A 27153-nucleotide genomic window follows, 5' to 3' on the forward strand; every position below is an offset into this window, starting at 1 on the left:
ATGATGTGCACGTCAACAGCTGAACAAACATTGATTTGACAAGTCGATGAACCTCCATTACTGGTCCACTCCACTTCACTGCACTCTGCTCTGCTCTGCTCTGCTCTCCTCCTCATACATTATTGAGAGATGGCCAATCATCCTGCTCCAACATTATACACTTCCACAGAATTGAAAAGTGTGTGTTCCAGAAGTACTTGAACCGATAGCCAACTACTCTATACCTGTTATGTTATCAACTGCAGTGTCACAAATGAAGCACTCACAGAAGTCATTTTTTCTGTCCAATTATCATTGAACTACAGAACTTTGAATAGGACTACCAGATTTCAATTGAGAAATGATTAGAAACAAAAACACTAAATGGAATACAGATATAGGCAGAGAAAACTTCTATAATTAATTTGCTATTAATAATGCTATGCTTCTGCTATTATTAATTCTGTGATATAGGTTATAAAAAAGTGATATTCTTCGTCAATCAATTGAGTGTAATTTATCACTACATGATTATTACATTATTATTATTGTTGTTGTTGTTTGATTTAGGATGCATTGATCTAGCCAAGATACTATCATAGAGAATAGATAGGATAAGGATATCCCATGGTATAAGACGTTTATGTTCCAAATTTCTTTGTTAACTCAAGCCGATAGTAGTTTTTTTCGTGAAGCAATGTGACGCTGGTAGTCTCTTATACTGTACCGTTCTTACACTCTCACCTGGCCAAAACAGTACCTAATAATAATAAACAGTGGTGGACAGTAATAGGCTTGTGTTAACAAAATTCAGCTCGAAATTTGAAACATAATCGACCTATACCATGAGACATCTATCTTCTTATCCTATCTTTTACCTATGGTACTATGTAGTGAATAACAGAATTTGGATACGGATATGATATACGAAGTTCTGTAGTTTGGTGTCAATAAAATCAAGCCATGCTGAATGAATGATAATTTCATCAATTTATAAATTACTGAGTATAGAAGTCACTTCCACAAACTACTTGAGGCAAATGGTCGTTTATTTTGTTTTAGGACCAAAGAATATTCCTAGTTCCGTGGATATTCACGATAGCTACTACTACAACTGTGGATTTGGCTCATTCGCTCTACATGTTTGCATTAGAAACGGTGAGTTTCAATTTGTTGACAGTTTTTCAAACTTTGATTGATATTCTTGTTTGGTTATCAGCATCAATAGATAGAAATCCATCAAAGTATTCCTTGCATAATATTATCAAAATTCACAAAATCAACAAATTTGTTTGGTAAATTAATTATAAATATTAAACACTGAATACGTAGCGATGATCTTCATATCGTTATGACCTTGCTATGAATATAAATAATTCATAATAAAAAAGGTGGTTGTTGATTATCTTACTATTCGACTTGAGAAACTAATTTTTTTCGAATGATCACTTGACATTTTTCTTCCTCAACGCTTTAGATTTTTTCGATTAAGTTCTCATCTAAATGAATTACATATTAGTTTATGAGCTCATTGTTTGATCATCTTGCACATGCAAATAATATGAATTATTCAACATATTATTATTTCAACCACACATTCCAATCAAGTTGTCACTTATACGATCCAAGGATAGTATAAGGACCTATCCTTGGTCTCGATCTAGGTTTTAGAGAATGGATTTTTTTCTATAGGAATAATCAGTTTTGTTGGAACATTTTTAGAATAGCTTATTGATTCAGAAAGGTAATTAGCTTAGATTCTGTTTTTCAGATGAGCTTCAATCCAATGACTGCAATATTGTTCACTATAGACTTCTTCCTCTTGTGTCTTAACGTAAGTAGACAGATTTTTTCTATTAAAATTCATGTTTAATGCAAAAATAGATTTGATTCAATTTGTTAACTACTTTTATTATTTTATTCTATTGTAATATATCATTTAATTGTATTGTAATCTATTATAGTATTATTGAATTGTCAATTTGCAATACATTTCTCATGACTTTGTAGTGAAGTCAATAATGTGATCAACTAGAACTAAAAACCAGAGTACAATAATCAAATATGGTACTGAGCACACTTATGATCGATGGATGGATGACTGCAAAAGATCGTCTGTCATTGGCCGAAATGGACGGCTCATAGCAGCAATGTCACAGCAATTCAGTTTTGATAAACCGATTATCTAGGCCACTGGCAGACGTTCAATTTAATTGGTCATTCATTTACCAATCATATTGCTTATTTAATGCTATAATTTTATTATTCTGCTACTTTGTACTTGAGTTTTTAGTCTTCCAGAGTCAATAATAGGGTAAATAATTGAACCGGTATTCCTTTAAATTAATAGATATTTTTGGTTGCTATGTGTTCGAGTCTTTTACTGAAATGGATAACTACCACAATATCAATTCCACTACATGATGAGTGAATTTAGTGAGATTGTAAACACTCATCATCACAAATAAAAATTGAAAAATCACATTTTTCAACAAATGCTTCAAGAATTAACAAGTTCAAATACAATGCAGTTTTAATATACATGAAAGAATTGAAGCAATTGGTTCAAGTTGGATGAAGCAATTGGGCTAATACAAATGAAATTGAATGGAGAAGTGAAAGAATAGAAAATGAGAAATAAGTAATGTATACTTCTTGAATAGATAATGGAAGGAAATGATGATAAGAAAGAAGTGTGAGAAAAATGCATTGAGATTCAGCCGAGGAAAATTCGGAGAGTATGAATACGAATATATTATTATGGGAATATATATATAATATCACATAACCATCATGGGAAAGAAAATATTTTCCAACTACGTATGTCGTTTAGGGTGGATTTGTAGCATCTCTTGCTATAACTGTCACTTTCTCAAAATGGTCAGCAATCAGTGGAAATATTAATGATAGGGTGTGTTGCAGAGATAACACCAACGACGGATGGAATTTGTTTTGAAACGCGCAGCGTGAAAAGCATTTGCTGTTGTTTTTCCAGCGCTATGATAAATGAAAAACTCGGCGGAAAAGCTCTTTAAACGTTGTCAATCTCTGTTTTCCATTAGAATGTCCGGTCGCTGGGAAGATTGATGATAGTCGTCCATATAATCAAGAAGACAATACTTGCAATGGACGGCTGAGAGCTGAGCGATAATGTCCCGAGGCCATAATCATCGAAAAAACGAATCATTTTTCATTTCTGATGGAAATCTACTCAATCCATCCATTCAGCTTGTTCACGTTTCCCCACATACCTGGATCTTATTGAGTCAAAGTATGTTTTGAATCTTCGGGTATGTGGATATTATTTAGATGAACCACTCCTCAATAATAGTATCCTTGAAGATTCCAGTGTTATTGATGGATAAACTTTATTTATCAATAAATTGTTACAAGGCTTATCGTCTACAAATGTGTTAAGTGGAGGAGAGCGCTCTTATTGCCTCAACTTCACCCACATCACTTTTAATTTTTTTAAGTGTAAATAAAAAGGCATTTATCTATCTACCTATCGTAACATGGTAAAAATAATGTCTAAAGATGATTTTTAATATTACATTACAGTTTCTAGATCCATAATAGTTTCAAGAATGGGAAGATTACCTTCAATCAAGAATATTCTATCACAATGGAAACTCAACCAAGAAATGTAAGAGCTCAAATATCAACCAAGAAAATATATTTTTTCTACCAAATACTAAAATCCTGACAAGGCTTACGAATTCATTAATTCTAGCAGAGATGACAGAAATAATCTTTCTTTATCTAATAATATTTCTTTACTCTATGATTCTAGTAAAGGTGTCGAACTGAATTGGATTGTATTGAATTGGCTTTTCAACATTTTTGTTATAAATTTATTTCTTTCCATTCATAAAACTGGAAGTTGTTAGATAATATTGAAGTTCACACAACAGGATGATAGAGTTCTTCACCGAACATTTTATCACCACACAGCCACGGATCACAGGTTCGGAAGCTCATCAGGCATCCTCCGCTTTTAATTACATTTTTTGCTACCTCATTCCTGCCTAGAAAACTGCATCATCTAGTTTTTTTACTAACAGTATATCAAGTTGTGACCTTATTTTGAAACTAATCGCTTCTACATTTTACTAATAACTAGGTCATTATTTATCACATTCTATTTTATCAAGAGCATTATAATAATTCATTCTTCATCGCGTAGTATGTACTATAAGTTAATTATAATATTGCAGCTTTCGGAATAATAATCTTCAAAACAATGTATTCTAGTATTTCATAATGTATTATCAATGATTTTGAGAGTAGCTTATGGCAGTAGTAGACGTTCACTGTGATAGGTCATTCATCTACCAGTCACATCGCTTCATCTCTTGAGAAATACTATTTATTCTGCTGCTCCCTACTTGTTTTAGTTTACTAGATAAATGTGAAGTAACTATATTACTGTAATAGAGGGTAATATAGGTACTGTAGATAAATGGTGTAACATCCAAAACTAGTATCTCTATATCCTATAAAGTTGTAAATATAAAAAATTGGAGTTTTTTTTGCTGATCTATTATTTTATCCATCCTGTTTGTTTCTATCCGAGAAACTCTTGTTTCTGTTATGTGTACACTTCAAACGAACAGATTCCTTATGAATAATCATAACGTTTTCCTGATGTAGAATATTCTCCTTTCAATCAATGTTGACAATGTTAGTAGTATATTTCACTGTTCAATTCAAAATTACGGCACCAATCATCTATCATTATCTACAACATGAGTGATGAAACTAATAAATAGGATCAGTGAACCGTTTCCATGGAAGCTTTTAAAGATTAAATAGATTCGCGTCATGTAATGCTCGTTGGAGTGAAACATGAATAATATAGAATGAACGTGCTCTGTCGCCGTGGATGAATAATTCACCATGGACCACATAACAAGCGAAAGGCCGACCACTCGGCTACAGTATTATATGTAGGTTTTCTAAAGCATTAGAATTTCAAATTCACCGTATCGATACAGTCTCCAACCTCCTTTAATGGTGTCTGCCTGCTTGAAGGGTCGCCTCTTATAAATGCTGTCGTCGAATTTAATCTTGTTCATGATCGATTTAATCGAGAGTAGAATGGATGGTAGAGGTTCTGTCAGTTTGTTTCGAATTTTGGAGGTGGAATTTATTTTCATGATCTGAATAAAATATTGACCAAGTGTCGCTGATTGATGAAATCGGCTCCAGTTGAACAAGTGTAGTACATTATAATTTTTGGAGAAGAAATTATGGCTCCATTTGCACTTTCTGGATGTTTATTACAAATCACATAATATTTGTGAAAATGAATTCACTTTCATACCTGAGTCTGTACACTAGGTTTTAGAACTGCCAATAATATTTGTGAAAATAAATTCACTTTCATACCTGAGTCTGTACTCTAGATTTCAGAACTGCCAATAATATTTGTGAAAATAAATTTACTTTCATACCTGAGTCTGTCTAGGTATTAGGTATTAGGTACTAGGTTTTAGAACCGCCAATAATCATCATGGATGCACGAAGGGAGTAACTGTCGATGTACTTTTGATCAAAATTGAAAATTGTTGTGTACTTGTCGATATTACGAGGCTGTATTTTCAATATTTTATTGATCTCAATACAATACAATTGCATGAGAGGAGTAAAATATCATTGATCGAAATTTTGTCCAATGATTGTGAATCTTATTATGTGTACATGAATGTGAGTTAAGTTGAAGATGATTATGTAGTTTAGTTCCTCTTTGATGTGGTATATAGAGTAAATGTGGTATGTACGAGTAGAATAGTTCCTGTATGTTCTCCTCTCCGCTCATTGAACTCTCAATATGTCACAATAAATTCTATGCAGGAGACTTGAAGATTATTGTACACGCAGTGTATATGAAAAAGCCTCAGTCACCTAAATGATGTTTGTTTCTTCCTTTACATGATGACTCAACTATTCATTTTCAGGTTTATTGTCTGCTGTGTGTAGTTTCTCAGTATCAGGAGTACATTGCTGGGAGAGGGACAGCCGAGTTTGATATAAGGGTAAGAATCTGATCCTTCATCCTGTATTGTATACAAAACAAATTAATTTTTCCCAACTCTTTTAAACCAACTATTTCAGATTTGATTATACATTTTTATCTAGTACTATTCAATCAAAGTTCGATCTCATCAATTCACATTTTTTAGATTTTTAATTCACAAGTTGAAGTCCAAAACTATAGACCTACAGGAAAAAGAGATGTAGGGAGGCCAAGAAAGAGATGGGTACCGGAACAGGTTAATTAATAAACCTAATCCCTGAAGTGAAGATGAAGATGAAGATGACATTTTTTAGAGAGAGCACTTACAAAAGATTTTCTAACTTTTTAACCTTTCACTTCTTCATCAATACTTTGTTGTAAATTGTATAATACTTTTTCATGTGAAGTGTGAAATATACAAATAATAATGATAACTCTATGATTGAATGAATTCTTTTGCTATCAACGTATATTGATTTGCTTTGGACTGGAGGTATTTGATTCGGACTAGAGGTATTTATAGCCTTAGGAAGTCCCTTACCTCAATTCATTATCTGTTTAGTTACTAAAATCATCAATTTACGCTATACTTAACAAAACATGGGACTTAGTACCAATCTCCTCCACGTCTATATAACTTCGAGACGCAATAATACTGAGCATTATCTTATCAAAACAAGAAACAGTGTAAAAAAGTGCAAGTGGGAAGAACAAATGATAAATGGGAAGAGGTTCGTATCTGAAATGGGATCAGAACTCTTCTTATCGGAAAAAGCAATATCTTTTTCTGAATTAATTATTCTAGTCTAAAATTTCATTCAGCGTTCATCCTTTCTTAATTTTGAGACGTGAGGAATTCAGTGAAGTCAGTAAAACAGTAAGAGATAATAACATAAAAAAAGAAAAACATTTTGAAAGTACAAGATGAAACTAACATGATGTCCAAGTCCAAGATTTATTGGATTCGTTTGAATCAACAGTCATCAAACCATGTTATTGCAATGAAAACCAACTACATCAACCTCTCTCATTATCCCAAGACCCCGAAAATCACAGCCAAAATCAATTCGACCTTGATTGTCATCAGTGCATCAGAGGGCAACGTACAGAGATTTCTGTGGTACGAAGGGGATGATGCAGGGGCTTCGGTGGGGGGGGATCGTCACACCAACAACTAATCCACTGGCTCAAATGGACTAATTGTTCGAAATTTATGCGCATATTGATTGCTTTTCGCCTAACTCGCGTCTGAAACAATTGTACGTCAGAAATGATTGTCAGCTGAATCCACCCCCTACCTAAACCGTGCTTCCCTCCCTCCCTCCATCCCTCATCCGAACACCATTATTCAGGCTCTGAGTTTGACAGGTACACACACACACATACACATCATCCACTGACGCATTCACTCACGAGCTATATTTGATATTTCAAAGAGTAGCCTCGCACGAATTTCAATCAACCCGTGGAGGTGTGCAATAGCTGTCATAACTGACGAATTGGAATTGATTGAAGAGTGAATTTGTTTGCATTAATTGTGGCTGTTGAAATAATTTTGTTATTGATGAAGTTTGAATCTTATTATACAAAGCATGTAATGGATTTTGAGTTTTATAAAATTGTGCAATATCAAGGGCTTGGAGACGCCAAATTTAATGTAATTAATTGAGATCAGAAATATTTAGTATATTGTCGATTCCCCTGATTTTATGAGTACCTTGGTGTACTTAAATCTTACTTCATTGAATATTTGAGGAAGATCAATAGAAAAAATGACCACCCAATAAAATCTCAATTTGAAATACTCAATAAAGTAGAATTTAGAATATGTTAATGTCTTTTTGTGATTAATTTATCTATAGAATCACTAGAGCCTTTTTTGGAAACAACAAAAGTATTCAAAGTACACTAAGGATATCCAAGAAATCGACAATGTATTCAATATTTCCAATTATGAAGTGGCTCCCTTACTTGATCTACAAGTAGTACTATCCATTGTATAGACATCAATAAATTCCAGCGTTATCAAATAACTCCTATCTCAAGCTTATCTTAAGCTATCTCAAGCTATTGTATGCTTGTCTAACTAACACTTAACCCAACACTAGAGACGCTATTCAACTCGAAACTTTTTTGACATACAATTTTCCACTTTCCATGCCACTGACATATTTTATCATTGAATCTTGAAATGTTTTGGGTATCCTAGTTCAGAAAATTAACATGGTATTGAAATTACAATCGATTATTTAATTTTGATTTAGAAGTCTCAAATGAATAATATCTTATTCTCTGTAAAAAATCCATAGGTGGTTCATGTTGTAGGACGGAACATTGATGAATAGTTCCATAATGAAATCAAAACGAAATTCTGTATTTTTCTATTTCAAACGACCTGTTCAAAAACAGTTTAGTTATGACTGATATAGCTACTCGCAATGAATAATTGAACTTAGGTTTTGATAATATTATAATGACGTCATTGACATAAATAGGCTACCTGAGTTGAGCTAATTAAAGTGAAAAGAGACATTGCTTTTAAATTGCATTGTTTTGAAGTATCAGTATAATATAAATTGTAATACATTTTGGAAAAATAGTGACATCAGTGTATTCCCAGAGAATTATGAACTGGAAAAATCGATATTTCCTATTGAGATTCTATGGTGGTTTTTGAGGGAAATCAATGTTTTATCTCATCAGACTTTTGAAGGGTCAAGATATGATTCTCCTGAACTTTGTTCTGATATAGTTCGAAATAAGGAGTTCCAAGCAGTGGAAACGATCATCAATCATCAAGATCACGATGCATTCTGTAAAAACTCCATATGCAACGGAAATTATACGTTCGCATTTGAATTCATCATCAATAAAGAAGTGGTTATTTTACGGCAAGTTCTGTTAATCATTAGCTGTTTGAACATGAGTCTGGCAGCAACTAAGCACGTGTCTGACACAATTATTGCTTCCTCCTAATGAAATACGTGAGCTTTCAAAAATTCACTGTAAATTGAAGGGAAAACAAAGACGCCGTCCGTCGAGCTGAAGAGGGAATATTGCGCCTCAACGTCGGCAAATTATTAATATTTCATCCATCTCAGTCTCCCAATAGCATATCAGATGCTCCGCTGCAGTTGCAAATTAAAAATTAGACGTTTTCTAGCGCACAACGAACTGTTCAAGAATTGATGTGAGTCGATGGTTGCTTGTAATTTGCAAATAGAGTGTTTTCAAACCGGATAAAAATACGAGATTCGATTCCCTGGAATGTTGAATAAGAATGCCGATGAAGGATTTTGAGAAATTTGAAGAATCGTAATCTACCAACAAGATTGGAATTCTTTAATTTATTGAATCCTTCATCCTTTGTAACTCAAGAAATTTCTATTTGATGAATTTATCTTGTTGAACTCTGCATTTCTCAGTTATCTGCACTATTTAAAATTATTTCCAAAAAAATTATGAACTAATTACTATATAATAGCTATTTATGTATTAAGAGCATAATGCGCGACTTTATCGCTTGCGCAAAACAGTTATCACGCGACGCGAAGCGGAGCGTGATAATTTTGCAAGAGCGATAAAGAAGCATTATGCGCGAATTACATACAACATTTTTTCTACAACTGCCCAAACCTGTATCAACTGCCCATTACTTATATCGGCGGAGTTACAATTACCGACTTTTTAGGTAAAGATCTGACCTTTTGGCGAGCTGCTTACCATCAGCTGATTGGCGAGCGTAAAGAAACTCTTCTGCGCATGCGCGAATTATTTGCGAGCGTAAAGAAAATTTACTGCGCATGCGAGGATGGTTAGCGAGCGAAAAAGTAGATTCTCCACAGAAATAAGCTGTTTTACGAGGAGAATTGAGTATGTGAATTCTTTTTTCACGCGCAGTTGTAGAAAAAATATAATATAACTGAAATAATAATAATCATTATTTTTAATAATAAACACTGCGATTATTATGTACTCATGACTGGAAATAATAGAAACTCATGATTAAATTCGTTTTTCAATTTTTTATCAATTTTAATTTTCAATTTCGGAAGGGATAGAATATAAAAATTCTCAATTTGTTCCTCAACCTAGAAATCCTGGAGGTATCTGTCAATTATCAGAACGTCTGAATTAATTATTAAAATTCTCCAGTTTGAAAGAAATCGAACTTTGTAACTATTTTAAACTCTCGTACGAATGATTTTTATATGAATTCATATAATAGTATGAAAATCGTTAGTATTTTCTCGTGAAAAATCTAATGATGAGTTGAAAAAATGATCAGAAAGATGAAGTGGCCGAATCTTAAAGAATTCTTGGAAAGAAAAATCATTTTCACCACTTCATTTCCTAATAGAATTTTCCCAGATTCAATTTGCACCCTTTTCATCTAGATTAGATTCCATCGACACTCTCCAATTTCAAATAGCTTATCAAACCGAAAGAAAATCATTGACTATTTTTACTGAAATCAACTGATTCCAAAAAGAATGAACAAAGAAGTGATGCAAATGACCCGTGATTAAACGGGTCACTCCTTTCAACATCTGGAAGAAGCTATGTCGTAGTTTTTAATCGATAAAAAACAAGTATGTCGAGAACTCTAGAAAGGATGCTTGAAACAATTGACTGGTGGAAAACTCTTAAGGTGCGTACAGACTTTCGCTCTGCTCCGCAATCGAACGTCACTCGAGCAGAGCGATTGATGATCGACCGGTGAGCAAGAGTGGAACACGAGAAGAGCTAACATCTCTCGTAACGTTCATGATCGGTGCGAGTGCAGAGTGTGGACGGAGCGATTGCGGGGCGATGGCGGAACGAGGGCGAAGCGTGCGCGGGGTGGGTTGGAGGCGCGTATATCTGTACGCACCTTTAGAATGATGATGAGACAATCCAGACTATGTAGTAACTATCATCCATGATTGGTGAACTACGATTTCATAGAAGAGTTGATTTATTTAATTCAACTTAATTCAATATGAATTCAACTTCAGAGACTTGCATTGCTGATGAAACAGGAAATATCAAAACCGGAAGAGAAGCTGCCAATATCCTGAATAATTATTTCATAAACACACCACTTAAAATTCAGAATGCACACTTAGAAAAGAATGGCATGGATGATTTTCTATCAGTATTTGAAATTGCCGGTAACCAAAGAAATACAAAGTTTACAGATTTCGATACATTGAGCTGTGAAGAACTTAGAGGAATAATCAAATCACTAAAAAACAAGAAATCCTACGACTGTTACAACTTATCAAATTACTTAGTTAAAAAATCAGCAGAACATATCCTCAAGCCACTAACATTTATATTCAATAGCTCCATGAAAGCGGGTTACGTACCATCTAAACTGAAATTATCGAAAATAATTCCTGTTTACAAAAAAGGCAATCAAGAGCTTCCTGAAAACCATAGACCTATCGCTAATACTCCTATATTTCTAAAAATCTTTGAATATGCCGTGCTAAGACGATTAAGAAAATACTTCAAACAAATAGACTTACTGTCCTCTAACCAATTTGGATTCCGGCCAGGCTACTCCACAAATGATGCTCTCTTCTCTTTTGTAGATGAGGCATTATCATCTGTTGATAAAAAATCCAAAGTGAATGGTTTGATAGCCGATCTCTCAAAGGCGTTCGACCTTATCAATGTAGAGATCATGTTAAAAAGCTGCAATTGTATGGATTCGATGGCGCCGTGTTCGGATGGTTTTTTTCCTACCTCAACGAGAGGTATCAGCAGGTAGTCATTGACTCTCATACCCATGAGTACCATTCAGAATGGATGAAGACGAGAAGCGGGGTTCCCCAGGGGTCAGTACTGGGTCCCCTGCTTTTTATTATATATATTAATGACTTGCCATCATACCTTGAACCAGCTAAAAGTGTATTATATGCTGACGATGTGAGTATTCTACTGAAAAGCAGCAGTCAGTCCAATGTGGAATTGGAGAGTAAGACTGCCCTTATTAATTTAGAAAAATGGCTATCTGCTAACATGTTGTTGTTAAATACCAACAAAACTAAAGAAATTCCATTCCGAACTACCAGAGAAAATAATTTAAGTATCAGAGACTATAAAATAGAATCCGTGAACGATATAAAAGTTCTTGGAGTGGTGATTGACTCTGACCTTTCTTGGAGACCACACCAAGAATACCTCAAAAACAAACTGAACTCAGCAATTTTCGTACTGAGAAATTTGAAAGCTATATTGGACTCCAGGGCTCTTAGAAGTGTTTATTTCGCACTGTTTCACTCACACCTGACCTACGGCATCATTTTTTGGGGAAATTCAAGCTGCGTAGTTGAGGTGTTCAGAATGCAGAAGTGGGCATTGAGAGTGATGATGGGAGAATCAATTCGAACAAGTTGTCGCCCCCTTTTCAAAAAACTTCAAATTCTCCCATTCCCAAGCCTATATATTTTCGAAACAATCTGCTTCATTAAGAAAAATATACATGAATTTAATACAGGCGGAACATTCCATCAATACCCAACAAGATATAGGAACAACCTAAGAGACGACACACACCAGACAACCATGTATGAGCGAGGTGTTAGGAGTTCGGGTATTCGGTTGTATAATTTATTACCAGCTCATATAAAAGAAATGACTGGTACAAAATTCAGAGAACAATTAAAGAAGGAGCTGCTGTCCATATGCGCGTACTCAAATGAAGAGTTCAGAGAGTACTACGAGTGTCGAAATGGGGTTTAGAGAGAATAGAAAAAAATGTATTGACTTTTCATGTGCCTATTTAAATTCAAAAAACGGTGATATATAGAGAGGTGATATAAGTAATAAGGATTTGGGATGAGACTCAATTTTCCAAATCTTATGAGCAATCAGAACGAATGAATATGATGAGATAATGGGAGATTGATAATGAAATAATCATTCTCAGTTCTATCAGATAAAACAAAACATGGATTCTATCAAATAATCAAGGATATCCTCTATCTAAAACCCGAATTTGATACACCAAAAAACCTCATCCCATTTCCATAGTCCCAAAAAACTTGACACAATCAACGCCTGAGTAGCACGGATACAATGTACGTCAATGCATTTATTTATAGCTTGCATTCAGGGGTTGACAGGTTGGATAGTAGGGCGTGCGCCTATACCATCCTGGTTGGCGGAAAAGGCTTCCTGCACACTGGATGTGTCACGTATCCCGCAATTCAAACCATAGTGTGCCATTGTTTGCCAACTATTTCCCCAAACACATTGGCCACAAAAACGTGTTTCGACACGAATCGGAGGCTGGAGTGACGTCACAACATGTGCCCAACGTCAACACTGAGGCTGCAACATGTGCCGCAGCATGCTACAACATAACCTCAACAATGGGTGTTTGTGATTGGCAAACGCTCACTGTTTGATTGAAATGGCACGGATCGAGTACAGGAAGAGATTTTGGACTCTGGCAATCGATCATTTCCCGACACAAACTATAATCAAATAGAATATTTATGGAAGAGTCTTCCAATTAATATAATTGTACAATCATAATAATTTGTTTAATCATTTGAATATGATAACTATAATCAATAAATAATACTCTAATGATTGAATAATATTTCTCTCATTTGAAACGTCAAAAATCAATTTTGTAAATTTATTCATCATGAAAAACATGTAATTTCATTCCGATATATATTAGTTAATCCCTATATTATGACCTCCAAAAGTGAGCTGTGAATGAGGAACGATAGACTCTCAACAAATGAACTACTGTTCTTGTCAACTGAAAAAAATTCTACCTAATTTGTGGAACAAGTGGAACAAATAATCATGAACCTTTCACAAGCTTCAATCCTTCTGACAGCAGATGGCTTGATAAAGGTTTGCAAAATTGAGGAGTTCAACATTCCATGAAAATGAAATTTATTTTCAGAGGACTAGGTTTGGGAAATGGGAAGTTAGAACTGGAATATGAAGAAGATACATTATTGAAGAAACCTATCTGATTTATCTCACCAAGAAAGATAAAAAAACCGAAATAAAAATCTATATTAATTGAGAAAATCTAGATAAAACCATGCAATGTGAAAGTCATATTGGTCTCTTTGAATAAGAATTTGAAGAGTGATAGCCTAGCAATATTGCACCATTCTAAAACCTTTGTGAGCGAATTGCAGAATGCTAGAGTAGAAATTTTAATGCCAGTAATAGTTGGAGAACTAATTGCGTTTCTTCGAACTTGCTTTGAGAAGTCCATACAAGATATTGAGAGATTGGCTGCACTTCAACTCCCTCACAACTTTAATTTTGGATAATATCACTTTTGACGACTATAAACGAGTTCTAAATTGAATCCGCTTGACAAATTTCCGTTTTTAGCACAGTCTACGAAATTTCGAAGATTGTCTCGCTTTGTGTACAAGTCGAGTGCTTTTTGATAATGAATTCTCATTGACATCATTTACTCGCGGATAATGCGCATTTCTGAGAAATACTTGATGACGTACTTTCACAGTGAGTGAACACTGGTAATTACCACGCTCAAGTCACGAGCTGAAAGCAGAATCTAAGTGACGTCACTCACGCTTATAGAGAAGAAACGCGACAGAGTGAGATAGAGACAAAAGTGAGATAGGAATTTGATTTTTTTATCCAGGTAACAATCCATGTAGGTGCTAAAAATAATGAATAAAACAATAGATAGAATACATTATAGTGCAAACATTTATGCTTTTCATAGTTTCCCCACATGCTCAGTTCCTACATTTTATGAATTTGTTCACTTGGAATCAGATTGACGGACCAATCACAAGCAAGTTCACAACCAATGACAAACACTTTTACATTTTGAGTTCTCCTATCACACTTCTAAGGTGGATTTCACACCAAAGCTGGGCCGGGACGACTCGAGCCGGACGGGTCGATGCGATGCCAATCCGAGCGGAATCTGCCTGCGTTCGCACTGCAGCCGATTCTCTTTTTAACACATTTTTTAGTAAAAAATACAAATTACTGTGCAACTCACTACGTGGGAAGATTGAACTAAACTGAAAGAAGGCGGAATCCGCTTGGCCGAAAACGCTCGAGTTGGCCGTCAAACGCTCGGCTCGGCACGGCGTTGATTTAAATGCTCTCGACTGAATCCTGCATAGTTAGCGCGCACGCGGATTCCGATCGGCTCGGCCCGGCACAGCTTTGGTGTGAAATCCGCCTTAGAAGTGTGATAGGAGATCTGTGGGTTTCTTTCTTTTCAGTCTTTCCACTATTGTAGAGTTGTCAATAAGGTGTAGAGCTTGATGCTCTTATGGTGTTTCTCCATGGTTTCTGATCACGGATGTTCCCAAATGCAGGTTCTAGTGTCTGACAAACGATATGGTGCATTGATGGCACTCCTCGATACATTACTTTATTCTGGAACTTCTGAATAGTGTTGATGTTACTTTAATTGCACAGATTGAAGCCATACAACTATAGAGAATCTGTTGTTACAATAGTATATTTCACTTTTCAATACTTATTCATAAACAACCAGTTTGTAATGGAACGTGGAATCATGGTTGAAGGGAAGTATTTTTTTTCAAGTTGAAAGATTTTTCAAAGTTGATAATTTCATACTTAGTTGCGAAAACTTCATTAGCCGCTGATTTCAATGATGTACTTATAGTAAGAATAGATAATGAAGAGATGCATTTTTGCATAGAATATTGCTGGTATCTTATCTAGGAAATAGCTTGTTAAAACTTTTTGAAGGACATATTATATGAGTATGTTTAATAATGTGATGAAAAGGTTGGGTTCTTATTCATTTGTGAGTTGATAGGCCTGAACTTTTCCCAGTTCGGTGCTTGGTAGTCATAGCTTATGATGGTTATAGCTTGATGGTCATTAAAATGAATGTGGAATCTTGTTAAATGAGTGTTGATTGCCAGGTACCTCCAGTCCGCTACATGGCACAAAGCACGGATGTGACGGTGAGTTCCCGACGGGCGGCAACCTACCAGGACACGGGCAGTCCCACACAAGCGCACTGCCCCTTCCCGGCGGCGGACGAGTCGACCTTCTGCCCGCTGCCTCCCCAGCTGCCCGCAGGCATGGGGGCCACTGCCCTCGGCCAGAGGCGGCTGTCCAAGAAGCATGTTCAGTTCGGGTGCGGGGGCGGCGATGACAGAGAACGAGCTGCCGACTTCCTAAGGGTGCACTGGAAGGAGGAGGAGAGTGATAATGTTGATAAAGGTAATAACTGAATGGAGATAGAAAACTAGTAGAGGCAAAAATTGAACAGTATTGCGCTAGTACTCGTTACAAGCAAAAAATCTTAATAGTTCTTACTGTATATTATTTCAAATATCAAATATTCAATATTTGATATTATCGGATATTTTACATATGAAAGCTATGCAAAAAAAATTCAGGTCAATATTTGCATTAGCAGAAGTCCTGAGTTCCATTTATATAGCTTTCATTGGATAATTGGAATAATATTCTAGCAGTTGGTTAACGGCGATTTCTAAAAAAAATCTTCAACCTTAATAATTATATCTTCATGAAATAGTCCAATGAAAATAAAGAAATTTCAGAACCCAGAAAAAATCACCCATTTCAGGGCACAGAACGAATGGAATGCAACCATATTATTTATTTACATCAATAGAAAAATTATAACAACATAGTATGTATGTATCATTATAGTATGTATGGCTATCTATTTATCATTGTTAAAGCCATTTTAAAGCTATTTTTCATTGAGGATATAACATACAGTATAGTATTACTTTTTACATTTTGCAAATTCTATTTACGTAGAAAATATTTGAAGCTCTTATCACTATGAACAATGATTGATCATAGTTCAATCAGTTGAATAAAACACTGACACATTGCCTAACACCATAGAGAAAAAATACCGTTGAAAAAAAACATCTCGTCTATGATAACACGCTGGCAACAGGGGATGCTGGATCTAGAATTATTGCATTTCAACCTAAAATAAACTTTCAAATAGCTTTTCATTAATTTCGATTTTCTATAAAATTCCATGATAGTTTTAAAGTGTTGCATTCACAATCTACTCGTACATGAAGAAATAGTTCTGTTGTACACGTGTCGAAAAACAATATTTGATGGGATAATCAGTCATGGTAGAAAACCCGCAGTTCAAATATAATCTCAATAATGCAGCATTTTTATTCATTACTTACCTTCAAGTGCTCCTAGAATGTGCTTCGGATGGAAACTTTACACTTCCAGCATTTTTCATAAATAACATCGATGCTTCCCATTCAAACAATTCTGACAGTTTGGAGTGAATCTCGGTCACTGTGACGCCAAGATCAATAGGTCAGCTTCCATTAGAGCAGCTTATTTATGGATGCATCATGAAGAGCAATGGTTTTTCCCAGTAACTCCAGAGGATTCCATTAGTACCTGGGGTTTTTCGTTCTTCTTCCTGCCGCCAGATGGAGCATTAAAGCGAATTCCGCCCTTTGAGCAAGCGAATTTTAATTATTCAATAAATCTCTAAGAGCTTTCTAAAAATAATTAACTGGTTGAAATAGCATGCCACTTATTTGTCCTGAGAAAGATTTCCAGGTGGATTTGAATTTTTCCACAGCTAATTTCAGTTACTGATTCGAAAGGGATGGGGCGAGTTCATTTTATAATTTTTTCACAGAAAATTTCAATATATCAAAACCTCTCAATTTGGGACATATAGATGGATACAGATTTTTTGCAATCAGAATATCACGAGATGCAAATCCGACAACAAAATTCAGCTATGAAAGCTAAAATTCAGAATTTATGCAGCGTTGTTTTTGCTTTTAAAATGAAGCGAATATGAAATCCGACTGCAACATTTCAGTCAATCTGATATAACGCTCACAACAGCCTGAAATGACAGCCTGTGAATTGATTCCAATGTTTTGCAGAGCAAACGCGTACAGTTTGCAGTGCAAATGACCAACGTTTCCAGCCTTATTTGCGTGTCATTAGCAATTTATGTCGTGGTGAAATTCAATTTGAAACAGAAAAACGTGGAAAACGCAGTTAAAAATAGGATTTGCTTTCTGCTTTTCAGTATAACAGATGTGAGAGGTGATGTTGATGCGTATCTCATCAGTGATATTCACTTTCTACCGTCAGAAATCCTCATCAATGCTTCACATTCAACTGATGCTGTTAGTTAAAATTGAATTCCACTATACGTATTAGATCCACTCAGCGATACGAGTAGAAAGTGAATACATTCGATGTGCCATGTACAGTATTAATTTTGTTGAACTCTGATTGAAGTAATTGCTATGAACTTATTAACTTTCTCTTTTATTTTCTCTGCTCACCCATTTATAATAGTTTTTTCCTCCTTATCCAATTTTATCTCTCTATTCTCTATTTTATTTGATAATTTTCTTCCAACCCATAATCGGTCATATCTCCTGCTGTGTTAACACTGACATACCAATAATATCCGAAACAGGAATTCATTGGAAAGCAAGGATTTACAACACAATGTGTCCAAATATCCAAATTCCAACCTTCAAACCATAAGGTTTAAATTAATGTTTTATTCCTCGTGATTCATTATCTCTAGAAGAGCCAGGTCACATGTGGCGTTTTCAGACAAGTCAGCAGGGCAAGAAGATCTCCAATTATTGGCCGATTGGGTTGGCGTTCGGGAATCAGCTTATAATCAGCCAATCGGAGAGCTTCCTGCCCTGCCGACCCACCTGAAAAACGTCTCAGGTGGCTTAGCCCTACACTGAATTGAAATTTATTTATTTATCACATTGTGTACAAATACTTGACATGCGGAGAGGCACAATAGGCAAAAAAACTGTCCAATTTCCAATTTATACTATAATGTCCAAATCAAAATGTCGGCTACGGTAATTTGATTATGTAGCCTCTGTTCTTGGCCCTGTAGGAGTTCAAAGATCACATTTCTCTATTATGTTCTTTATAATAGACGTTTTTGGAAGGAAAATCCTAAGAAAGATTTATGGTCCAGTTGAAGATGGAGAGGAGTGGAGGAGGAGAACTAATTCAGAGCTCGAAGCATTGATAAAAGGTCGAAATATTGTAAAATTTTTAAAGGCACAGCGGCTTAGATGGTTTGGACATATCTGTAGAATGAACGAAAACAGAATGCCTAAAATAATGTCCAAGGAGAGGCTACATTCAAGAAGAAAGATAAGCCGAGAATAAGATTGGAAGATGAAGTGAGAGACGATCTCCAAAAAATGGGATATAGAGGATGGAGACAATTAACAGAGGACCGAGAAGCGTGGAGAGCTATAGTGGAGGCGGCCAAAGCTCATATTGGGCTGTAGTGCTGAAAAAAATGTTATTAATATATAATTACGATAACAGAATCACGGAGAGGATACCACATTGAGGCTGTTCGGTACACTTTTTTCAATTTGAATTGGATAATCTTTCTCAATATAATTATTGTCAAGATCATAGTAAGAGTGGGAAAAAGTGACAACTGAAATTTTCAAGTGGTCAAGTAAGCGAGTTATGGGTTGTTGAAGTGCTAACTCAGTTTTATTTCCAGATCATAAACGGTTTCGAATTATGGAGTTCTTTCCAATACATTCAGTATATCATTGGCTTTGTTCTAATATGCGTTTTTCCCGATTAATCCCAAAATGAACAAGTTTACAAAACAAGTTTACAAAAAATGTTACTTTATAATTTATGAACGATAAGGGGAATAAAATGTTTTAGTTTGGGAAGATTTTTTTTAATTTTCATTTCTGTTAATATACTCGCTCATTAGACCACTTAAAAACACTTAGAAATTTCAGTTGCTACTTTTTCTCACTCTTATAATGATCTTGACAATAATTATATTGAGAAAGATTATCCAATTCAAATTGAAAATAGTTTACCGAAAAGGCCTTAATCATATTACAATCCAATAACATTCATCTATCAGTTTCCTATAGTAAATTCGCCAATTGAAACAAATAGCACAAGGTTATACCTTATTTTTCTCTCCCTATCTTTTTGATGATGTACAGATTATATGGATCGATAAAGAATGAATAATAAATACATTCGATCCAACATGGAGACTACAATGTGATTCATTCGTTGATTCAATTTATTATTTTTATTCAATTGATTTTAAAATAATTTGATTTGAATAAGTAGTAGCTCCTGCAAATTTTAGGAGTAGACAACCCGCCAAACAAAAGGTGGTCCACGCTTGTAGATCAAAAGAGTCTAGCACAGCAATCAGTATGGCCACAGAAGAAAAAAGAATAACATTCTTCTCTCCTCTGTTATATGGCTAACATGAAGATTACCGTGTTTGGAGATCGTAAGTGTGGCGAGATCCAATATATAATCTTTTATCTTCATATCCTGATATTCGTCATTGTAACCTAACGATTCAATGTATCAAAAATATTGAAGTCAAATGGATTTATCCTTTTCGCAGAAGACTCTTAAGAACGTCTTAGACATAACAATTGTCATAAAAACTTATATATTATACGAGTATAACTTTTTATATCTCTCCCATAATAACTATACCATGAATCAAGAACTAATGACTAATTTAATAATGGGAATGGAAACATTATTTACACTAGGAATCATAGTGTCAATAATTGATGAATGGTAAGTTGAATAGACAAGATCGTAGTATTATCGTCGTAGAATTAAGATTCACAACATTACAACTCTTTTAATACTATAAGATTTAGACAAATACTGCCTCTTTTCATTGTATTGTGCTTATTTCTTCTTATCATGACATGATATTACGCTTGTTTGAATAGTTGATATGTATTATGTATGTTTATTGTAACAAATGGATTGATAATATATGATTTGGATAACAGAAAATGTTAAAATGTTACCAGTGATACTTTTAACGGCAAGTGTCTGTCTGATACTCTCATGTAAGGAATTTAGAAGCATTATCGATACAAAAAATATGTTTTACATTTGGGGTTATGAAGAGAGAAACTACATAGCAGAGAATTAAAACATGTTTGGCACTTCTGTGATAGAATGAAAGGGTACATTATATTTTATTGTGTTTCAATACAACTAGTAGCCCTACAAATAGGAGTGAGTACATTAGAGAGATTTGAAATCACATAATTATTTACGAATCAACAACATGTTACTGAAGGAGAACTTTATTTCTAAAAATAGCTTACATATATTTGAAACCACATTATTGTTTAAAAATGGACAACCAGTACATAATTTCAATTGCATACTTATTTTTAAAATAATGAATAAAAGAATAAAGTTCCAGGAAGAACAGTACATGTCTAAAAATACATTCCGGAGATTTGAAACTACATCATTGTTTACAAATCGACAACCAGATTTTGAAAGAGCTGTTTATGTATGTTTTCAGAACCAGTGATTCCAGAATGTGCGGTGGTTTGGACAAACAGTGACGCTCAAAGACAAATTCAACTATTCGACACAGAGCCATTGATTCACACACTGACTGGATGTGCGCCCCACCAGACTGGTGCCAATTAATTATCATTATTAGTGTCGGAGTGAAACAGTGATAGAGTGGGACACCAAGTGCTCTTCGTCCAATATCGTTTGTGCCAAATAAAATAATATTGCGTTTCCGATGTCACATAATGTGCATGTCAAAGCGTTTTCCGATACAGATTTTCCGAAAATATATTTCCTCCTTCGAATACAGACGGAAATCTGCTACATTGATGGGATTAAAATGGCCATCCGAATAGCTGGCAAAAATACGTATAAATGATTACATTAACTAATGCTTAATTGATTCTGGTTTATGGATAGAAGATGTAAAGTTGTATTTTTGAATGTTGATTCAGTATATCTATAAGCTCTCATGTTTTTGATTAAAATGATCAGAGATTCAATTTGTCAAATTACATCCCCTAATGAGCCCTGAGAGATTCCATTTATGATTAATGTGGTTGATATTGACAACCAGCTTGCCATTATTTAGTGAAATTATAGAATTTATTTTTGAATCATGATTGGCACTTTTGTTATTGTATCTGTTGAGCTGATATACACAACTTATTGAATCTCTTAGACTTTTTTCGATTATTCAGAATATTCTCAAAAATGATAATTGTTTGAAACATTCGAACATAACCTAGAAAAAATAGTCAAACAATTGTTTGGAATATTCTTGAGCTTTTTTATTTATTAAAAGCTTTTATATTGTGTGAAAATTTACAGTACTTGGAAGATTTTCCGTCCTACTCAACTATGTCATGTGAAAATCAATTTGAATTGTAAAATCCAAAATATAGGTGCGTGAGTTTGTAAAAAAATGTACTTGAAACGAAAATAATCCTCTTTTTTCATTATTGCAGTATTAAATTATCAGATTATTGTTTGAATTCCTTGATCCAGAAGCGACAAGTGGGAAGTTTGAGGATCTGTCAATGCCAGATCCGGCCATTTCTCTCTCCTTCTTCCTCTTCTTATCTTTCCATCTCTTTATTCGTTTCCTCTCTTGAAAAGGGATTTAATAAATGGACGGAAGGATATTGCTTTCGTTCCACTCTAGCCGCGTACTTTTTGAAAATTGCGGAGACAACTCATTCCATCCCTGTTTATTCCTCACTCTGTCTCTCTCACTCATTCTCTCTTCCATCTCTTTCTCTCTTCATCCCTCTCATACCCTTACCCTTTCATCTGTATTTGGCAGCCCACCATTTCGTTGAGATGTCTTGAGTAATTGTTTCGTTGTATTTCAAAAATGCGACTAAGCAAGAACAATGCTTCAGTCTCATTATCATGATGCCGAGAAATAATTGTAATCCAAAGTGGATTTTTGTTATTAGAAGAAGATTTACTTGGAATCTTCAGAAAGCGAATTAATTGCGTCTCAAGAAAAGCTACTTCTTCAGTATTTCTTACTTTTTAACATTTTGAATTATGTTTCGTATCCATGACTACCTGGAAATTCTTAGTGAGAACTCTGTAAAGAGAAATTTTGATCACATCTTTCAATCAGAATCTGAATAATAGTGCTTCAGACACATGACACGAATTCTTCTTCATTCATCATCATATTAGCATGTATGATCAATATATCAGAAAAATCATATTGCCTTGACTGAATTTTATACTCTATCAAACTCACAATGAGAATCTATATAATAGCCAAATGGCACTCACTCACTGACTGACTGACTGACTCACTCAATCACTCACTCGCAGAACTAAAAATCTACCGGACCAAAAAGTTCAAATTTGATAGGTATGTTCAGTTGGCCCTTTAGAGGCGCACTAAGAAATCTTTTGGCAATATTTTAACTCTAAGGGTGGTTTTTAAGGGTTTAAAGTTCGTCTTTTAGCATGTATATTCTTCTTATTCTCTTAATTTTAATTAAAAAAGAGGCTATACCATATATGTTAATATAGAACTATAATCTAGAGAGAGTACCTCTTCGAAACAGTTGTTAACTGGTAACAAAATTAATAATTTTAAGGGTTGGCATTAAGTTGAGTTGACTTTGTTAGGTTGGCACCAAGTTGAAGATTGAAATACATTTATCGCGAAAAAATTGTTGGGTACTGCTACTTCAATCAGAGCTATTCCTGGGAATATTATATTACTTGCCGTCAGGCTCGCTTCGCTCGCCACATCCGTTTAGCCAGACGTTCAGTCTGGACCCCCGACTTGATCGTCCTAACATTTGATCGTTCTACAAATGAAAAATGCAGGCGAGCGAAGCGAGCCTGCTGTTATCATTCTTGGACGATCCAGTTGGGGGTCCAGGGGGCAGAGCCCCCTGGCTTGACGCATATGGCGAGCGAAGCGAGCCTAACGGCTAGTGTATTCTATATATCTGTAGATATATTGGAGTATGACTTCCTAGTCAATTAATATTCTCAGGGTAATTATTTCAATTCGACTAGATTTCAATGTTGTGCACATATTTCTTAGTCTCAATGACATCTCATTAATTATCTGTTGATGTTTGTCTTCATTTCACAATATGCGTTTCAATCTGTATGTACTGATCAATCAAACTCGAGGGAGTCGTTATATTTCGAGCATGCAAATTCAATGGTAATCCCAAACCCTGATCCATTGATTTGACAAGCTGAATCTTGTTAGATTAACTTTGTTCAATCAAGATTACATTTTTATTTCTATCCTATTTTAGTCTGTATATCGTATCAGATTACAGCTTGTCATTTATGATTAACCTAAGTAATTTTTTGTGAGAGCTTTCATAGAATAATAACCTTTTTTTATGCAAGAAAAATGGCCAGATAAGAGTGAATTATAATGTTTCGGTAATTTCTGTGAGCATTCTCAAATACTGCTTACATTATTAATTATTCGAAATAAAAAAAATAATCATTAGAAATTTTGTTATAAGAAGATATTGTATTAACATTTTGAGAAAACAAGTCCATGATGTCATCAATTAAATTGTTTTCGTGCTGTCAAACCATTCAAATTGAAGAAATATTTTTCAAGTTTATTCTTTTCTCAAGGATATTCATGCAAAGTGAAACTCTCTTTGTGTAAATTGAAATGTATGATTTGATGCATTTGTGGTTTACAGAATGACAACCATTATCCATAGAGGAATCGAAAACAAAAGTCTGTGGGGATAAATGTGATTAAATATAGCTTTGATCAAATAAGAAATGAATTGGAGATATCTCTTCTACAATATTCTCCCCAGAATCTCGAATCAAAATTGTTATGCATCATTCCAGTCTGAAATGTTGATAATTTCAATTGTTGTTGTTATTAAAGGCTCTGCCAATGAAATCCTTAAGGAATGATAAATAAAAAACAAAAATAATAAATAAATATACCAACAATACCCCAGCCTTGAAAGTGTGTGAGTTTTTTCATGAATGGTGACATGGTTTCCCTGGTGAAACTCCGCCAAATATAAATAATGAAGAATGAGTGAATATGTAAATATAATAATTATTTATAAGCTTCCTTGTTATGCACTTGAGATCTTATATTATTATTTTTCATCAGAACCAACACTTGGAGGTAATATCTATTATATTTAAATGAATAACAATGTTGAATACTTGTACTGTTGTCAAATATTCAATTCGAAAAGTGCCTTCCAAATAAATTATTCTGGATTGAAAATCCATTTATGAAAAACTGCGTCGTCTCAGAACAAAAGGGCAAAGCGTAGGAATATTATACTTCTAAAGTTCTAAATAGTAATAAGTGATTATTGATGTTGATGTCATGTCTTCTAAATACTACTGAATCTGTTAATTATAATAATTATTATGTACTTCTTGAGTGTTAAACGTGAACTTCCTCGAAATATGAAATATATTATTGTAATATGGCTATGTATTTGTAATTAAAGACGAATGAAATGTGTTTCAGTTTTATTACCAACCTGAGAAATTTTGGGCTGAATGCTTTAATAATCAATATGCATGAAGGATAATCATATTGACGTGAAATTAGTTCCTTTTTATTATTTTCAGTTTTCTCTATTTTTGTCCTTACATCCACATTTTCATGCAATTTCATAAAGATCTCGATCAACTCATCGCAGTTCATACCTTGTAATATTAATCTTCAAGACTTCATTCGGCCATTAATTTTTAAAACTCTCAGGCCCGGTTGCAGAAAAGCCGGTTAAATTTTAACCGTGATTAATTTCACGAGAACCAATCAGAGAAGGTCTTTTTCATAAGACTTGGTTCTCGTGGAATTAATCACGATTAAAATTTAACCGGCGTTTGTGCAACCAGCACTCAAAATGTTTGATTTTATATTCTCCCATTATTTTTGTTATTGATGATTTCAAATGAAGAGGCTCTTCCAAAAACTAAATAAAAATGGTTTCGTCATGTAGGTGTATTTTTCTATTGCATTTAATTTGCATTTTATTAGCATTTTTCTATTGTCTTGTTCATATCATCTCCAACAATCCTATTACTTTCTTTCAAAGTAGTTTTGTATTCCCTTGGGATTGTTCTCTTCCCTCTTCTTCCCCTTATATTTTCTCAAATAGCTTTTATCTTTTTTCAATGTTTTCCTTTAAATAGAAAATAGAAATCTGTCGCTAATTTCCAATCTTTATTTAATTGATCTTTATTTTTATCTTCGATGAGTTTTTCAATAACATCGGTAACGCAAGTTAATTGCAATTTTGCGTTACTATGAATCTAGTTTCAGTAGAGCACTTAAATCCTTGCGATTTCCACTGACGAACTGGACGGAGCCTGTGAAATGAACAATGTTAATTTTCATGTTGCTTATATTATTATAAATAATTCATTTCTCCGCGCAGTGTTGCTGGATTACCAGTGAATCCCAGTGGATGTTGCATCAATCCCTCAACTGAGAGAGAGGGAGGAAGGGATGGAATCCATCCCTGTTTTGTAGTCATGTGATGGACTCTAATTAATTTGACTAGACGCCTCTGACTGTAATGTAAAACAGCTCTCTCTCCCTTTCAATATTCCTCTCACAGTCGCTCTCTTATTCACTCTCTCACTCACTTACTCTTTCCTTTTATCGCCTAAACACTCTTCCTCTTTCTTACTCTCCCTTTATCATTCTGTTCTACTCAATAAATCCCACTCTTTTCATCAATTGCTGGCATCCCCTCTTTCTCTTACTTTCTCTGTCACGTTCTTTTTGCTCTTTCACAGTTTCTCCAACAAGCTCTGCTCTTCCATCCCACTCACTTCAACCATCACTTTACGTTTTCCGGCTGTCTCTGTTCCACCACATGTACTATCGCCCCTACTTTCTCTCATGCTTCCTCTTTACGACCTCAACTCTCTCTTTCTCAAACTCCCCCGACAAATTACTCTCATAGTTTATCTCCTTGTTACTGCGGTTTTATCAGACTTACCATTTCCTCCTCTTCAGCCTCCTTTTATTTATTGGATATGTCTACACTTTCTGTATTTTTGTATTTATTCTCTCTCATCATCATCTATCTAAATGTTCTGCATGGGACATTTCCTCCGCTGTATCTTTTCCTCATTATTTTCACGATATCTTGAAGATTATTCGAATTTTTCACTGCTACTACCGTCTCTTCTACAATCATCTATTTCAATTCCAGCTCAATTTTGAGTTTTTTGTCTGTTTGAGCTGATTTCTAATCAAATGCTCACTATTGTTTGTCGTTAATGCAACAAGGTGTTAGTGATTTCATCAATATTGAAGC

At 34.5% G+C, this 27153-nt stretch overlaps 1 protein-coding gene across 1 annotated transcript in view; it reads left to right on the forward strand.

Moving 5' to 3' along the window:
- Positions 1-22937, forward strand: part of LOC111059764 — a 154447-nt gene extending 131510 nt beyond the window's left edge. The window contains exons 5-9 of the mRNA XM_039430301.1: positions 1042-1137; positions 1751-1813; positions 5940-6017; positions 15910-16213; positions 21363-22937. Of these exons, the coding sequence (XP_039286235.1) occupies positions 1042-1137; positions 1751-1813; positions 5940-6017; positions 15910-16213; positions 21363-21493 (672 nt within the window). The 3' untranslated portion in view covers positions 21494-22937. The remainder of the gene's footprint in view (positions 1-1041; positions 1138-1750; positions 1814-5939; positions 6018-15909; positions 16214-21362) is intronic.
- Positions 22938-27153: the final 4216 nt, after the last annotated feature.

Source organism: Nilaparvata lugens, chromosome 6, assembly GCF_014356525.2.
Source record: "Nilaparvata lugens isolate BPH chromosome 6, ASM1435652v1, whole genome shotgun sequence".
NCBI classification, from domain to species: Eukaryota; Metazoa; Arthropoda; class Insecta; order Hemiptera; family Delphacidae; genus Nilaparvata; species Nilaparvata lugens.